The sequence below is a fragment of the Acanthisitta chloris genome, unplaced genomic scaffold (genome assembly GCF_000695815.1).
Source record: "Acanthisitta chloris isolate BGI_N310 unplaced genomic scaffold, ASM69581v1 scaffold581, whole genome shotgun sequence".
In the NCBI taxonomy this organism is placed as follows: Eukaryota; Metazoa; Chordata; class Aves; order Passeriformes; family Acanthisittidae; genus Acanthisitta; species Acanthisitta chloris.
The window spans coordinates 1-17,823 of NW_008657395.1; the positions used below are offsets into that span (position 1 = coordinate 1).

At 42.6% G+C, this 17,823-nt stretch overlaps 1 protein-coding gene across 1 annotated transcript in view; it reads left to right on the plus strand.

Annotated features, from left to right (window-relative positions):
* Nucleotides 1-534: 534 nt before the first annotated feature.
* LOC103811686 (desumoylating isopeptidase 2-like) overlaps nt 535-17,823 on the plus strand; it is a 53,166-nt gene continuing 35,877 nt past the window's right edge. Inside the window, exon 1 of the mRNA XM_009084674.1 lies at nt 535-591. Coding sequence (XP_009082922.1) covers nt 553-591 — 39 coding nt within the window. The 5' untranslated portion in view covers nt 535-552. The remainder of the gene's footprint in view (nt 592-17,823) is intronic.

Below are 17,823 nucleotides of genomic sequence, written 5' to 3' on the forward strand. Positions count from 1 at the left end.
GCTCGGCAGGGAGGGAGCTCGGCGCCCCGGTTTATTGCGTACTGCTGGCAGATGCTGCTGTAGCAGCACGCCGCGCTGCCGAGAAGGACGCCGAGAAATCCCCTTCACACACTGCCGCCCGCCTTGCTCACGGTGCCAGAAGGGGGCTTATATTTGGGCTCCGAGTCTGTCTTCTGTGGATCGGGATTTACAAGCTTGGACGGTGCCTGGTTACAGTGCTGTATGAGTCTACAGACCCCAAGGTGCGCTACAGAGTTAGAAAGAAACCTTGGATCTGTCAAGCTGTGGACGGGTAAAATAAGCCCTAGACAACCAACAAACTCAGCCCGAGCCTTCCTGCCTCCCTGCAACCAAGTTTATAGACACACACACACACACACACACAACCGCGAGAATTCCCTCTTTCCTCCTCCCTCCACACTTCTTCCTTCAGCGACTGTAGGATGAGACATTTCCTTCTATCTGGCCCAGGGTAAAAGCATACCCTGGGGTTATCAACACACATCTGGCAGGGACTGAAAGATTTTAATCCAGCCTCTACTGCAATCAACAATGGCAAATGAACCAGTGATTCTAAATGTTTATGACATGGTGAGTATGAAACAGTACTGACTGTGGGGCAGTGGTGCTGGGTGGGAGTTCATGGTTGGAGGCAGGCATTGTACGAAGAGGAGCCAAGCACAGATCCCCAGAGATGCTGATTCCCTTCTCCTTGCCCCAACTCCTCATCTAAGCATGTCATGTCAGAGACGATGCTGACCCCAGCTCTTTTTAAAAAAATGATTAGCACATTGGGCCAGATAACAGGTATTGGGCCCAATTTTCTGCAGGATCTTTCAGAAGCAGCATTGGGTGAGGAGAGGACTTTTTCATTTTCAGTGTCCCAGTTAAGGGAGGAGATGTGATCACCTCTGTCTTTGTTGGAGATAATTGCCCTTTAATTCTGAGCAAGTAAGCACTGCCAGGCTGGGGGGAAGGGGTCAGGATTTCATCTAGGGAGGAGAAACAGATGTAGAATTGCAGTGAGGACATAGTTTCTAGGCTAATAAATTGGATCAATCCTTCACATGCATAAGATTAAGTAGTTAATAATTTTATCTGAAGGTTAATTGCAACAACAGGAGTAAGAAATTGTCTGAACTGGTGAAGTTTCAGCACAGGGAGGAGCACAGGTGCATGAAGCTCAGTAGTATTTCCTGGAAGTTCACAGGGTGGCAAGTGGTTTTCCTTGACCTCCTCTTACAAGGGGGAATGTGAGTGGATGTTACCTGTACTAACAAATCAGAAGGTCCAAATCTTGGCACAAGCCCCCAAAGAGAAGAATGCTTGGCACAACCTATTTGTTTGGTGGTCTGACAGAAGCTTAGGAGAGGCATGTTCAGATGAGGACCATTTTGATCATCGTGTACTTCCCCTCTGGTTTTTGTTTACCAAATAAGGATAAAAGTAGTTTTCAGGTTTCCACAAATTTAGTGAACTTTTCTGGGGAATATACAACTCCTATGAGGCCCAAGTGCTGACTGAGCTCTAAATATTTAGCTCCAGACCTTTAAGATTACAGCATACATTTGCTTTGTAGCATCAGGCAGTGACAAATTTTACCAGGAAGCCCACAGAATAGTGTGGGCTTCCCTGTTGGGGGAATCCAGAGAATAGACACAAAGAGATTAGGAGTGGGTTGCTGTAAAAGTCAAACCTCTTCTTATTACAAAGATTAAGGGATCTCTTGTGGGCTAAAACTGCTGAGTTGTTTTCTGAGGGAAGAGTGAGTGGTAAGGGCTACTTAGGTAGGACTGTATCTGTATTGATAGACAGTCTGAAAAGCAGAACTACAGTGGACTGAAGCTGCCTCTTCCAGAGCTATTAATGGTAAAGTTGAGCAAGTTGGTGTAAGATCCTTCCCAAGACTTTGGTCGTGAGTGTTTAATGGTCAGTTGCTTGGCACCCTGAACTGTGAACTCACCCAAGTTGTTCTTAATCCAACAGGTCTGGTAGCCCAAGCAGGTGGTAGCTAGTGCTTGGTAACAAGGGACTGGCATTGCAAATGTACACATAGGAATTTATCATTAATACTTTGAGGAAAATAAAGAAGTTGCCCTTTTATTACATCCACTGTCTTCCTTGCAATATTTTTAGTTTTTTCTGCAGCAGACTATGGTCTGAACTATCCTCTCTCAGCCACTGCTGATCCAACTCAAACCAGTGAATATTTCACCACTGAGCTGGAGAGATCCAGATACTGGATGGACACGGTCTTTACCTTTTAATATGTGATTGAAACCAAAGATGAAGCCCAAAGGAATTATGGGATAAAGGACTTGCTGATCATGGTCACTGTGTTCTGAGATGGACACACAGACACAGTGAACTGAATTGAGATCATCAGTTTAATTCAGACAGAGTAGTTTTTGCTGCACAGCAATCCATGAAAACCTTCATGTGTGAGTACTAACTCTATGGGTTAACCAGTCTGTACACAGAAACCATTCTATTTTCATGTAGCATCTGTTTGACTACCACTGAGTCACCTCTAGCTCACGTCCTACATTATGATTATTGAGGCTACATGCTTTTCCATTGCTGCTATGATTTTATCACCACGAAGTTTGGAATGTAGCCATGCAAAATCTGCACTTTGTTACACTGTGGTCGGGAATTGCGGGGGAACTGGGAAATGAGCACATTTGCTTGAATGACTGTTGGAAAACTAGCCTCAATAGAAAAGAAAAGCAAAAGCAGAAAAAAGACAGCTAGGGACAACAATTAACTGGATGTAAAGCTCTGCTTTCCTGACAAAGAACATGACCCCCATATGGCATCTGGAAGTACTTACACTGCAGGAAAACTTATCCCTAGGGCAGAAGTTCAATTATGGGCTTTGTGCGGCTATGAAACACCCACTCTGTGTAGTCTTGTGTGTTGAAAGATTATACCCATTCATCCTTTTACCCATTGGATGTGTACCAGGCTTCTTTAGGAAAAAAAAAATCTGCTATTTAATGAGGTGTTTTGTTCAAACAGCTGAAGCAGGTAGATCTGTTTGTAGACTTATTTTTCTTTAGCATAATATAATGGAGCAAAAAACACTGGGTATTCCAAGTGCTCAGAATATTGTTATCAAAAGCAAACTTCCCTCATCCCCCAGCACACAGGAGTGGTTATATCCTGGTATATCTCTTGCCAAAGAGCTTGTACACACCTGTACACTAGCTAAACAGACAGGCCAGGAGAAATCTGCTGCTCAACAAGGACATTTTAAAGAGTAGATATGCAGGATACTGAATTCTGATGAATGTGTAAGTGTGAACACAGAATAACAACATGGATCAGGGGTTTGATCATGGGTAAATCTCTTAACCAACCTGAATCCAGCTCTTGCATGGACTTACTTTAAACCAACTGCCGGTTGGAGACCTGCAAGAAATAGCTGGGTCTATAAAATCTATGACAGAGTTTGTTCTGATCAGTCAGTTATTACTTTGCCTTCAGAGGGACCAATCAAATTCCCTTTCATAACTTGCAGCTCTCTTCCGTCTAGTCCACCCCAACAAGCTATTTCTGATGGAACAGATCTTACTTGGATCACAGGGTTCAATTTCTTCAGCCAGGTTACCATCCTGTTTCCTCATAATTTTAAGTCTTTGTGACTTACTTTGGAATAGTGGACTTAATCACTGTACATTAATAAATGTTGCCTACTTAAATCAGGCAGAAGAGTAACTGCAATTATTGCCTGGGTTTAAATCTTTAACAAACAAGCTAAACACATTCCACTAAAAATAGTTTGCTTGGCGGAGATTCAAGTTGGGGGCTTTCATAATATTTTCAGCTCATTGCATAGCACAATCATGCTGTCATATTAAAAGCAAAGATATTCATATCACTGCTGTCCCTCTTTTATTACAGATAAGCTTGTCCTGAAATTTCACTGTCTTTGCAGCTGATAACACACAACTGTTGTTTTGATTTACTGGCATTTTTGTTTAGTCTTGCTGGGGAAAATGAGCCCCTTAAATGTGCTGCAGAGGAGAAGGAGAGGCAAAAAAAAACCAGGGACGTGTAGGGCCTGCTTGGATGAGAGGGGTATCTCTTTCTCAGCCTTGTCCCACTGTTACTGCATTGAGTCCACTGACATTACTTGTCAGGTCACTGTAGATGCACCAACTCTGAGACTTTTCCCAGTGACTTCCAACTTCAGAAGGCAATCAAAATGTAAATATTTATAATGGTCCTCTCATATTCTTTCAGTTCTTTATATAATTTATATAACTTGGATGAGAGGGGTATCTCTTTCTCAGCCTTGTCCCACTGTTACTGCATTGAGTCCACTGACATTACTTGTCAGGTCACTGTAGATGCACCAACTCTGAGACTTTTCCCAGTGACTTCCAACTTCAGAAGGCAATCAAAATGTAAATATTTATAATGGTCCTCTCATATTCTTTCAGTTCTTTATATAATTTATATAATTCTCCAGCTAAATGGCTGAAGGCTGATGGCAAAGGATGGCCTTGCAGGTGACTGACCAGGGTCTTGCTTCACTGATGGTGCTATTGATTTGACTTCTCCACCACACCACTGAGTGGATCATCCAAGTGGACCTGACATAAAAACAAACCCAATAGCATTCTTGAATCCACAGCAGTAAAAAAGGCCCCTGCTTTGGGTTTTTTTTGATATCATGGAAAGCAGGCTGTGTTTGAGGTAGGGGTGGTATTTAGAGCTGAGGATATAAAAGCTAAAAGTCATGCATGTAGTTTCTAAGAGTCCCTGTGTAGAAGAGGATACATCAGCTATCTGTGAGGAAAGGCATAAATCTAGAGGGTCTGTGTGGCCACAGAATAAATGTTTGAAACATCAGTACTTAAAGCTAACTTCTCTGATATAAAATAGCATTATGGAGGTGGGAGTTACTTTTCCTTTTGCACTTTTCAGCTCTGTCATTTTCAGCAATTTGCTTTAACAGCCATTGCTCACATGTGATTTGGAGGTGATGACCTGTGTGTACTGTTGAAAAGCAGCAGAGACTTAGCATCCTACAACGCTTTCTGGCTTCCTATGCAAGTGAAAAAGAGAGACTGAGATGCTTTCAAACTGAAAGAATAGAGATGTTTTGTGCCTCTAGTTTCAGGACATAAGAACCCTTTGAGTCTGTTATAGAAGCGGCAATAGGATTGAAAGCAGAGCACTTCATTCTGTTAAGTGATTGTTTTAAGCACTAACTAGACCATGGAACATGTTATTATCTCTCTGGAGGAAAGAATAAGTGTAATTACTCAGAAAAAATGTCAGTGTGTTTATGATTACTGTAGGTAAAGGTCTCAGATGCTCTCAGCTCACTTAGCCAGAAGAGAGAAAAATCCTAGTGCAGGTGGTGGCCCCATCTCTGCACTACTTGTTAGTTGTTTGTGAGCTGCTGTGTGTGGAGAAGTGCAGCATCACCTGCCACATGGAAAGCAAGAGGAAATTTTTGTCAAGTAGGTTGAAAGCTGTGAACTTTCCTGCTGTGATGAGCTGAAGAGATGCTCTAAGTCAACAGAAGAATTTGTGGTCTTAAAAGATTAAGTCACTAGGATCTCTTCTTTCTTTTTCCTCCTTCACATGCTGGCCAAAGTGAATGTATTTAAGAAATAAAGAGCAAAATCCAAAATATTGCTTTTGTGAGATTTTCATTAAATTCTGGCAACTCTTAATATATATACATACACATTAAGTGAAATGGTTTTACTCTCTTTAAAATATTTGCCATTCAACAGTGGCCAAAATTATTTGCCAAACCTGAATCATTTCAGTTCTCCAAAACACACTGTTCACTCAAAAGTTTGCCATGTTCTTGGAAGGGCATCATACTCTTATTTATTCTGTGGCCTGTCACAAAAATGACTAGAATTCCCACTTCCACAAGTAAGAACTGGCTAAGGAAGATCTGGGCTGTTTTATCTTCTTCACAGGCTTGTTGTAGGTCTATGCTCAAAGATAAATCCTTAAATTCCTGAAGGGAAAGGGGAAGGTTTTGTCCTTGAAATTTAATTTTATCACTTTATCGAGAGCTTTATTCATTCTGCTGTCTTCAAAACCTATCAAGTGCAGGGTACTGACAAAACAGAATGGTGAGATAACAGGTGCCTGGTGCCTAGAAATGGGCTCCTCACAGTGCTATAGCTTGTCTAACATGAGTGCTGAACAGTCTTTGTCTCTAAGAGCAGTCAAATGTAGTGCTACTCAAAGGTGGTAGTGTGAGGGATCAGGTATATCTCAGATGCTTGTTTTATGTACATTCCTAGAGCTTTGATTTGTCCTTCTGTGCTGGTTTTTGGTTTGGTTAGGCTGGTTGGGGTTTTTTTGTTTGTTTGTTTTGTAGGTCTGAGTTTAGACTGTTACACTATGTGTATGCTGCATAATAGGTTCAGGGTTCATAATCACTCAGGTATCATACTATGATGTTTTCTATTATGGGCCCAAAACCTCTCTGGGAAGACTCTTGGCTAAAGGTGAGAGAGATCAGACAGACTACTGCTGCAAATGAGAGGAGGCAGAGAAAGCTGCTCTCACTGATGTCAGCAGAGTCCTGAGCCCAGGATATGAGAGATATCAGACTGCTTCAATTTTCTTAGATGCAGCATTTCCCAGTGCAAATGTTCTCAACTTCGAAGAAAAAAAATACTAATCATTAAAAAAACTGTTATGGCAAATCTGGTGGCAGTATATTAGAGGTTTCAAATAAATCAGGCTGAGCAGCCTGGCAGGCTGTGTGTGCAGGTGAGGAAAGCTAGACTTTGCTTCTGCTTCTCTTTTCCTCCTAGACTGCATCAATTTAATTTGAGTGACAACAGGCTGACCTAAGGCAGGCTAGTCATAGAGTGGGATTGCTCCCTTGCCCTGCTTGAACTCAAGAGGAGAGGAAAAGGAAAGCAGTTTGGTGATTCTGAGTACTGTATTGTAGTCAGTGCCTGCTTCAAGCCTGTGAGAAGATGATGAAATGCAACTAGACATCCCTTCTCTCTTGTGTATTTGGAGAGAGGAAATCAATTGGAGGAAGAAAAGATAAAAAACTAACACACTGAGCGGCAGCTGAGACCATTCCTTCAAGAAGCAGGAATCCAAATATGTCATCTCATTTAAACCAATTAAGAAGCTAAAGAATAAGTGGCATGGCCTGCATTAATAAGTCCAGCAATGAAGTGTGCCCATTTATGCATAATAAATGGATTTTTGTTGTCTTAGCAACAGCCTGGAGATGTGTTATCCATCAGGGGAAGAGTGGCTTTTGATGTTGTCAGGGTGACAAGCTGGCTACCTGTCCATGTTATGGCAGACCTTCTCCAGTACTGCAGTCCTTTAGCTGGCTACTGTATGCTTATGCATGAGATGTTGTAAGTGCTGTCTCTTGACTGTACCCAGAGCATTGCTATCTCCAGCTACAGCATTTATCCCATCAGCAAGCTCACTGAACCAGTGCTCTGTTGCCCAGTGGACTGACTTGAACTGACTCATCCAGGGCAACACAGGAGTTCTCACTTCTGCTAGTCCTGCATGCCTTAGGAAAACTTGTCCACAACATGCTCTCCTTTACATCAGCAAATATAAGAAATTCTTATGAGTGAGGAGAGCCTAGGAAAGCTGCAAAAAAAAATGTGTGAACTCTGCTTCTGGAGCAAATCTTCACAGATCCTGTCACTAGCCCACAGTTCCCACATCAGTGCTCTTGAGTCAGTTCCTGCAGATGACAATCTGACTTGATGTCTTTAAAGCACTTATTTCAAGGTGGCCAGAATTCTTATGGGCAAAATTTCAGGTGTAAGCCCAGGGGCTCAAAGTAAGGTCAGCTCAAATCCAGAGATACAGAAGATACAGGGATACTTTTTGCTTTTGGAAGTTGTTCTTTAACCCCATCTAAAGGCAAAGTCATAATCCCCTGGCCTGGCTCTGAGCAGCTCTGAGAGATATGATTGCTTCCTCTTGAAACCATATGGAAGCTGGTTTCCAGTGATTTTTCTCTGGTGTTTTTTGGGCTTTCCCCTAACAGCAAGGCAAACTCCTTTTAGAACATGACACTTTCTGTCAGCAAGACTTAGCCTCTGGCTCACTAGGCTGTCAAGGTTCGTAATGTTACTTGGCTATTCTTTAGAACAAACAAACAAACAAACCCCCAAACCAAACAAACCCCTCTTAGTATTGATGAAAGTTGATGTGTTGACACTCCTGGAGACTGTCGCTCTCCTAACCAATAAATTTATGCTGGCGGTAGCAAAGCAGACCCTTCTGGGGTTTGTACCCATCCCTGGTGTATAGGTTGAGCTGCTCTGGTGTCATGGCTCAGCTGGTCATTCAGCTTCCTACTCAGGCAGCCCATGGGGACTGTTATACATGCAGTGGGAGCTTCTGCTGTGGAGAGCTGAGCATTAGTGGTAGAAGCAGAGCTACTAAGTTGGAACAGCTGTCAGATCTGTTTCCAAGTGTGGTGATAGGCAGGTATATAGTTGTGCATTAGTGCAATGAACTGAATTTAAATGGGTGTCCTAGGGCTGAAAGCTACGTTAGTGACCTGAGTTGCCCTTATTCTAATTCTCTGTTTGTTTCAGTCTCTCTTGTTCCTGTCATTATGCCAAGATGACGTAGCTGAAGCTGGGGAGCGAGGCAGAGACCAATCAATACATAAAATCTCTATTTCTGCTGAGGAAGAAAAGAAACAAATTCATAAGTCTGATTATTCTTTCAAAAAAAAAAGGAAAGAAAAAAATAATTGATATTGTTCTAGGCAAACACTGGATGTTCTTGAGTGGGAAAGATCCAGAACAGTGAAAGTAGATAGCTCCTCACTTCAGAGCTTTATCTATCAGCACATAAATCTGTGAGACTTCTCAGAAAAAAATATGAGGCTACATCCTAAGACTGGAAAATTGCTTTAATTGATAACTTAATTTTTAAGCAATTAATCTGAAGGCATCTGGAAAAGCAATGATAAGGGAAGAAGAAATGCTGGGAGTTACAAATTATCTCTGATATGTAGGAATGCTGATCTACAGAGACTAGTGTCTGATGCTAGAAATGGTGAAAGCATTTCAGTCTGTCTAGTGCCTTCATCGTGTGTGTCAACACATGGTTCAAATGCCATGTGACTACTGATAGATCCAGAGGGAGGTTCTGGCACAGTGTAAACTCTGTTGATAACATGGTTTGCTGAACCTTCAGGCATGGATCTGTTACTGTGCTTTCCATATGGTCATACTTAAACCCTTGAGGAACTACCAATCCTTTTGCTGTTCTCTTCAGTATCTTCTGCTAGTGATTGACTTATACTGGATACTGATGCAAGAAAAAAAGCTTCCTGGATGCTGATTGCTGCCTCAGGGTTTAAAGTGCATGAGGAGCCCAATGTAGTCCTCTAGAGTGAATTACAGGCTTTGCCATAGGTTAACTTTCCCTAGGCACATGATGTCCTTCTAGGCATCTGTTCTTGGCACATCTGTGTGTCTTGCTCTGCTCGGGACTACTTGGAGAAGATGGTTTTACAATTTTTCAGTTGACTTGTACTTGTCATTTCCCCCAGCTCTGGACTAGCCGGGTGAATGTGAGAAGTGACAGAAAGAGAGGACCAAGAGGCTAAGCATGGGATTAATCTGATAAATCATTACCTCTGTCATTAACCTGTACTCTTGGGCAGCACTTGGGGCAAGCACCTCAGCCCTCTGTAGTTGCATAAGAAGAGCTCTAGGTTGTAGGTATTTTCAGGCAGGGCTGAGATGCTTTCTTAACCAGTCACTTGTCCAGAAAATTAAAGGCTTGACTAGCTGCCTGAGCACAGCTATCAAAGGACATTTTATGATGTCCATCTGACCTGTAGCTTCCTCTCAGGAAAAGTTGTGGTATTTTCCCTCATTGATCCTCTTTCATAGCTATCAACTTTGTAGAGATGTCTTGATTATTTTAGGGCATTCAAGATGGCATGACATGCCCAGAGATTCTGACACGAGCACTGCTTATGTGCTGGAGAAGAAACGGTAGTACTTCTGCATTTGAATTCTAATATAGTGTACTGATGCATCAGGAGTGACAGAAATCAGGTTACCATCTCTGAGGGACTGAAACGCAGCTGCCCCTTCACACAGGTCTGCCAGAGAAGCAGATGGCAGGAAACTGGATTTGGTTGTTCTGGGTGTCTCGTGTGAAAACATTTAGGTTTGTCTGAAATACTCACTTAGCAGAAGAATGGATGTTTTCAGTGAATCCTAGCTGTTCCAGGAGGTTGTCCAGGCTGAAGCCAAGCTAGAGTGTTACTCACCTTGTTCTCTAGCTCACTGAACATGTATTTTATATGAAATGAATCTATTCTCTATTTGATATTATTCCAAACCTCCTCCACCACAAAGGAATGAGAAGGCCTGACTCCAGATACACTATGATAGGGAGACCAGGCTGCTTCCCTCTGAGTCAAGTGGAGAGGCAAATCCCTTCTGGCAAGCTGAGACAGTTAGAAAGTTGATCTGTACCTTCCTGGACAAGTATCTGGGCTCTTGGTTTTCAGGTACAAGTAGAAAGCACTTGCTCCTCCTGGGAAATAGAGTCCAACCTCGCTCTTCCCTCCTCCTATTGGTTTGTTTTCATTCAGGGCATTTTTAGACAGATGTTAGGCTTTGTAGCCCTGAGAGGATCTCTTCTGCCCTCCCTCATTAGCTGGCTTTCTAATCTGGAGAGTCAGTCGCTTGTGCAGCTTTTTTCTGAGACTGTCCCAGCACTAAGAGCACAAGAGCTAGCACATCTTCAGGGTAACCCTGTTGTGGAGGCATATTGTGGAAAGGCAGGAAGGCAGTGCCAGAGGTTTTGAAATCCATGGAGGCCAGAGCCAAAAATGTGTGACCCAAGCTGAAATTCACCCACCATATGTCCCCAGTTCCAACAGTCATCGTTCTTGATTACCATGCCATTTGCTGTACTTCTGTTCACTCTAATTTTTATGGCTGCTCGTTATCCAAGACAGCTGGCTATCTTCTCTTTGGCAGTTCTTTGGGATGTGGAATAGACCTATTTTCTGCTGCTGGAGCATTGTGCCCTGTGTACTTGCTACTGTGAGAATATTGGGGGATGGAGTAGTGAGGATTGGGTTGTACTGAACTGAAAGAGAATAGATTAATTCGTGTAAGTCAAGAAGAAACATGGGCAAATTAAATAGGTTCATTCCAAGCTCAGGTGTTCTTGAGACCAGAAGGAAGTACTGCACATCCTTTTTTTTCCTTATAAGTCTCGTGATATAAACAAAAGAGCTGTGACTTCTGCTGGGCAAAAACCTCTGGAAGAATTAAAAATCATATGGATCCATGAAAATTCCCGTTGTGTTTATTGTCAGTTAAATTTTGTCTCCTTCTCTCGGCTGAGTCCTGCTAGCAGGAGACACTCTGCATCATGGTAGCCAATGGCCTTGGCAAAGCCAGGCAAGCAGCCAGGGCACCCCTCGTGGGGCAAGGGAGGACAGAAGGGTGTTCATCCCAGCACACTGTTAATTGATTGGTCATACATCCCCCTGACTGCTGAGTATGTACTCTTCTGTCCCTTGTATTCAGGCAGAGCAAATAGGAAGGAACGTGCCATCTGAGAGCTGAATTGGGAGGTAAGAAAAAAGGGGGATGGAGAGGGAGAGACCCCTTATACATCTCTCAGTTTTCAGCCCCACAGGATCAACTAAAACTTGAACTTTTTCAGTGCTCTTTGAAACACCCTCCACTCCTGAGAGAAAGGCAAGGAAGCAGGAAGCAAGCTGGATTTAAACCTTCCAAATCCATCTCTGCAGTAAAGTTATGCAAGGAAGCTCACACATCTATCTGTGGCTTTTTAAGTGCTGTGTGTAATATGGCATGTTATTGAAATGCTTCAAGGATTCCCTTTGTAATCTGTAACTACTATGAGATATGCAGTTCAATGCTTATTGCAGCTGCTGTTCTGGCTAATTTTAATACAGTTAAAGCCACTGGTGGATCAAAGAAATTTATGCAGATGAAATTTTAAAGCTAGTGTAAAGAACAATTTAATAGTCTCTAACACATCAGGTACTTAAAAATCCTGTACTTGGTACCTCTGAACTCGAATTCTACTTCTCATACCCACAGGACTTTGAAGCGTGTTTCAAGCTGTCTGTTACCTCTCCTGAGATCTCAGAGGTGTCTCATTAAAACTGATGTTCAAGCCTATTAAGTACACGAATGTAGCTTCTAATGATGCATCTCATTTAGGTGAGTAGACACCAGGAATTGGCAGGGATCATTTCTGCTCTGGTCCCACAGTGGCTGGGATAGTGAAAGCCACATGGAGAAGTGCAGAATAATACCTTCTTCTGCGCTGAGAGTTAAAAGGCAAAGTGTTTTGAAAAGTCTTCTGGCTTCCAGAGGCACACCAACCTTGTCACCTTCTCACCCTGCCAGCTCCCCTCCCTCCCTCCTGAAAAGTGCAGCCTCAGCTTCAGGAGATTGTAGATGGGAGGCATCTGTCCTTGAGCTCTCAGTGCCTCCAGCCAGTTAATTATTAATCATCACAATACCCCTTATGTCAAGCATCTGAACTGCCCATGAAACATGGAGAACTGTTTTATCAGTGAAATCAGAAAGGCTTTAGTGTTCTGCCACTCATACTCAGTATTTAGCTCCCTTGAAAGATACTTGGGGGGCTGTTAAATCCGGGAGGGCACAACTAATTCTCTGTGGTATGCCACCGCTCACCATTGTTCTAGAAGCAGAGAGACAGATGAAGTTGTGTTCTAAAAGAGAGGCTGAGAAGAGACAGACCAAAGAGTAGGCATGAAAAAAGAAGAAAATCACTCAGCTTGTCTCAAGGCACTTCTTACTGTTGGGAGGATTCAGGCATGAGAACCTGATACCTGACTCCTTCTATCTGGGACTATTCTAGTGGAAGTGGAATGACACCAGCACTTTATTTCTGGTCTAGGCAATATTACACTTTCCTGCCACCATTTAAAATGCAAAGTCTTGGATATTGCAGGTAAGTGAACCCATTAAGACACAATGATACATGTGAATCAAACTGTGCTCTTTAGGATCCCTAGGACATCATTAGGTCCTCAGGTACTCTTGTGTTCCTCTCCAACCTTTCTTCTACCCCAGGGTATCTTCATGCAGAGTGAAAGAAATTACGATGGCTCTGACAGGACGCTTTTTTGTCTCAGTAAATTGATGATAGATTGCCACTAACTAGCACAGCAAGGGTCAAGCTTACTCTTACTCCGTTTGCTACTAAGATAGCATGATATTAGAAGACTGACTCTTATTTACATGTAATAATAGATGGAGATTTTTTCCTCCTTTCAGTTCAAATTTAACATCATGTTCAATGACACCACAATGTTTTGTGGAAATCACAAGTGCTTTGAACATGTGGGAATCAAAACGCTCTAAACAGATTGTATCATGCTGCCAACAAAGCATGTCCTTGGACCCGAGCCGAGAACAATCAAACTTCATTTTGGGTAAAGCACTGGATGTTGAGAAAGAGAAATATCAAGGCTTTAGTCCTAGTTCCCATCTCAATTGCGTTTCTAGCAAATCACTTCAATCTCTTTGCCTTGTAGCCATCTCACCTGTAAGATGTTCTTGTTGGGGCGGGAGGCGATATTTGTGGGATGTTCGGGAGTTAAAATCCTAACTACTTTTTAGCATCTGGGTTACGTGACTCCCATAGGAATGGGACTCAGCAACAAGGGTTTTGGGTGGTGGGCTGAGGGGGAGCAGCCCTGCATCCTGCTAGCTGCCTGACCTGTGCCCAGGTGAACACATGCTGTGTTGCTACCTGACTCCTGCTTGTCCTGGCAGCTGTTCCCAGCCTTCCCGTCAATCAGCGAGTGGTGGTCCCCCTCCTTTCCCACCAGAGCCTGCCTGCGGAGCGTGGGGATTTTCTGCAACCAGTCAGCCACCACACCTGCTCCTGGCCTTGGCCTTTACTACCCTTTGACCGCAGATAGCAGATGAAGTGTTTAGAGGCATCTGCTATTTCTGTTATTAGCATCCAGACTTCCTAGGAGAAAACTGCTGAAATATGTGACAACTGAAATCTGAGTCAGAGGAAGCTTTTTAATTCAGCATGTAGAAAAGCAAAGGGAGAGTGAAGTAAGGAGGAGGGAAAGACAGCCTCAATTTGCTATTCATTTAGTTCTGTCAGGAAAGCCCAAGCAACTCAAGATGACGCGTGCAAATTACAGACATGCATGTTGCAGCACGGTGGATATTGTTCAAGGGACTGAGGAATAAGAAATAGTGGGTAAGAGAACAATGTAGCATGAGAGGGCTGCGCTTCATCACAGCATATATCAGCTCCCACTGAGCAGTGCTGTGCTTTGCACCCTGCTGACAATACTTGCCAGTTTAAAGCAAATGGGAGTATCTCCATGCTGTGCTGCTGTTGCAGGTGGCAGGTGCTGGAACAGGAGGGTACCCGAGGGATCTGCTCAGCCTTCTCCACTCCAGTGTGCAATCCATTCTCACTCTTCTCTAGTGTACTTCCCAGTATTTCCCTGGAGAAGGAAAAGGCTCTTATTCCTGCTCTGCAGCTGAGGCTCTGGCATGCAGAGAGGCTGACTTGTCCGATTCTAGGACATGAGGAAATGGGATGAAGCTGTGTCAAGGGAAGTTCAAATTGAACATTAGGAAAATGTTCTTCACTCAGAGGGTGGTCAGTCACTGGAACAGGCTTCCCAGGACAGTGGCCACAGCACCAGACTGCCAGAGTTCAAGGAGCATCTGGACAACATTTTTAGTCATTACAGTTTAGATTTAGGTAGTCCTGAGAGAAGTAGGAAGTTGGACTTAATGAGCTTTATGGGTCCCTTCCAACTTGAGATATTCTATGAATCTATGATTAGGTAACTTGTTGCTGTGCAAACTCTTAGATTTCAATGTGGAGTTATGATTGTGAAACTGTTCTTAAAATTCTCCAGTTGTGGCTGCTGAAAATGCTCTAACTTCTTTTTGAGGACTATGATAGATGTTTCAAAACAAAATGCTTTATTGAGGCTTCCTACTTTACCTCTGCTCCCCCCTGATGAAGTTCAGATAGCTTCCAGCACTGAAGGGAACTGTGGGTCAGAGGCACTCTTCCAGCACTCAGACTTTTCAAAATGAAAGTGCAGGCTTTCTGTTGCTATCATGATAACCAGTCTGAAAGAAAACTCCCAGGATTTTGTGTTGTACTGTGATGCCAACAGGATCAGAGATGGCTCTTCCCAAACAAATTAATTTACAGAGCACTTCTAGTAATATAATTCAAGAGCCTTTCTGAAAAGAAGTCTGTTAGTGATCAGGGGTAGATGAGCCAGAGCATGAAAGATTAATGCCCCCCCTTGTTTCCCATGACTCTGTATAAGCTTTGGACTGAGATATGAAGAAGCAAAGGAGAAACAGTCAGCCCTAGTGCTGTCCAATGACTCAACAACAGGATTACATGCATGTAAATCCACCAAAATTCATCCTCTGCTTTAGATATAAAAACAACTGCTCTGGATCAGCCTGAAGTCTTTATGCTGACCAGTTTACATAGGTTATAATTTAATTTGCTGGCCAATAGATTTGAAAATATTCTTGTGTTTTACTTGGGACTTATCAAAATAAAATGCTACCCAGGATTTAGGGGGTATAGGTACAGAGTTACATTACACACTGGGGTTACAGGAGGTGATGTGGTTAAGCACTACATGCACATATGTGCTCTGGGGGCAGCTTGACAGACTGCAGGCTTTTGGAAAGAACTAGTCTAGAAAAGGAGGAGGGGCAGAGAAAGCATCTGCCAGTAAATAGATGGATAAAGATGTTCTGTGTTGCTTTTAAGAAGCACCAATCATCTTTATAACTTTGACAGGTGGCAATGGGGCAGGAGGGGAGGAAGAGATTCAGAGAATTGTGTGGGTGGTGAAGAAATTAATCCTAATGAATTGGAAGAGCAAATCCACAGTGGGCAGAAAGCTTTGGATTTCTGCCCTGCTGCATATGGATAAATGCAAGAGAATCCCCTTTGCACGCAAGAGCTAATTGGGCAATTACAGAGTCATCTCAAAACCTTTGCTTAAACTGTATCCTGGCTATCAAAGCTTGAGCCAGATTCTCTCCCTGGAGTTCATAAGCCTTGCCCAGAATTTTTCAGATGGGTGAAAGCTGATCTTTGAAACAGCTCCCCTCCTTATATTTCCTTCTCTTCCGGGAAATAAAACCTCTCTGTTACTTTTTTTTTTCAATTGCTGTGCTATATGGGAGAACTCATTTCCAAGGTTTCCTTTCAATGTTTCCATTCTTATTAACAGAAAATAACACGCAAATAATGGCTGAACTGGCTCAGACCAAGAATCCATCTAGTCCAATTTTATTATTCTTCCCTCAATGCCTGATTATGGCCACTATGGGAGAGAGAGCAGCACAAGCATATATGATACTTCCTTCTAACACAGTCATACATTTTCAGCTTTGGGGCTTCTCTGAGCTTGATCTCTGTCTCTTTACTAATCCTCTCTGGCTCTTTTTACCATTCAGTTCTCCTGAACAAATGTAACCTTTGTATCAAGAGCCCTTGTCGGGAGTTTGCAGGTGTACTACTACCTAGTAGTGAAAAGCAAAGTATTTTTTTTTAATGGCTTCATTTTGATAGGTTTTATATCAGAAAAAATAGTTAATTCCTATCTACTTTTTATGCCACCTGCAGAAAACCACCATATCTCTTTGTCTCTTGACTATTTCAATCCTTACAGACATTTTCTGAAGAATGTAATCAAAATAATTTTTGCAATAACTTAATTATGTCAACAAAATTACAGGTTTCTCCAAAGAATATTAAGCGGTGGGTGTCACAGGACCTCTCCTTGCAGATGTCAAGTTGATCCTTACCCAAAAGATCAAATGTATTGCCCATAAATGCTATTTTTTTTAATTGCTTCTACTAATTAATACAGTCCAGATTCCAGGCTTGCAAACTTGTATTTCCCTGGCTCTCACATGGACCTCTGTTTGAAGATTAGCATTATAGTTGGTACATGCTGGTGTCCTTGTCCCAGAGACCTTTTACATGCAAGGCTGCTCACAATCATTAGTAATTTGGCTATTCTGTCCCTGTGGTTCCTCTGTTACTCTTGAGTAAGTGTTTTTCTGTCTCTGGAATCCTCCAGGGCCAATTATGTCTGTGTCATACACTCATCTGTGTCAATGTTTAGCAGCCTCTTCTGATTTCCTCACTCTTCCTACTCCTTTACAAAAATAAAAGTTGGAGATTCAGGCATGGGAATCTCACCAGTTTTATTTTGGTGGAAACAAGAAAGCTCTGAGGGAAAGATTGTGTCTATTTTCTCTGCTACAGCAGGTGTCAGGTTTGAGTTCTCCTTTTGCAGCTTTGCTATCACCTGGCTTTAAAGACTTTTATTTTCTGACATGTTGGAGGAAGGATCAAAGAAATAAATGTTATTGAAGAGGCTATTCTTATATGTTTTTAGATCTGTCTAGAAGCTAAAAGTGACAATGTTTTCACCTGCTTTTGAAAGCACATGGTTCTGAGACAATTTGGATGAGGAATCATCAGCAAGAGTGCTCTCTGTCTGCAGTGCTCACTGCTGGATACCTTGGGGTTTTCCCACCTCTTCTTTCTGAGTTCATGTTGTCTACATCTTTTATGTGACTGCACTTGAACTGAGATCTGAGTGCCACATTGCTAAGCCATACTCTAGAGAAACATAGCATTGGAGGCTTCCAAAAGCTTGGCTATTCTTAAGGCTTTAAAATTCAAGACTGATTTCTCTTGAATCTTCTTCCAAAGGCTCACTTGTGACATGAAGCATGTTATTCTGCTGAA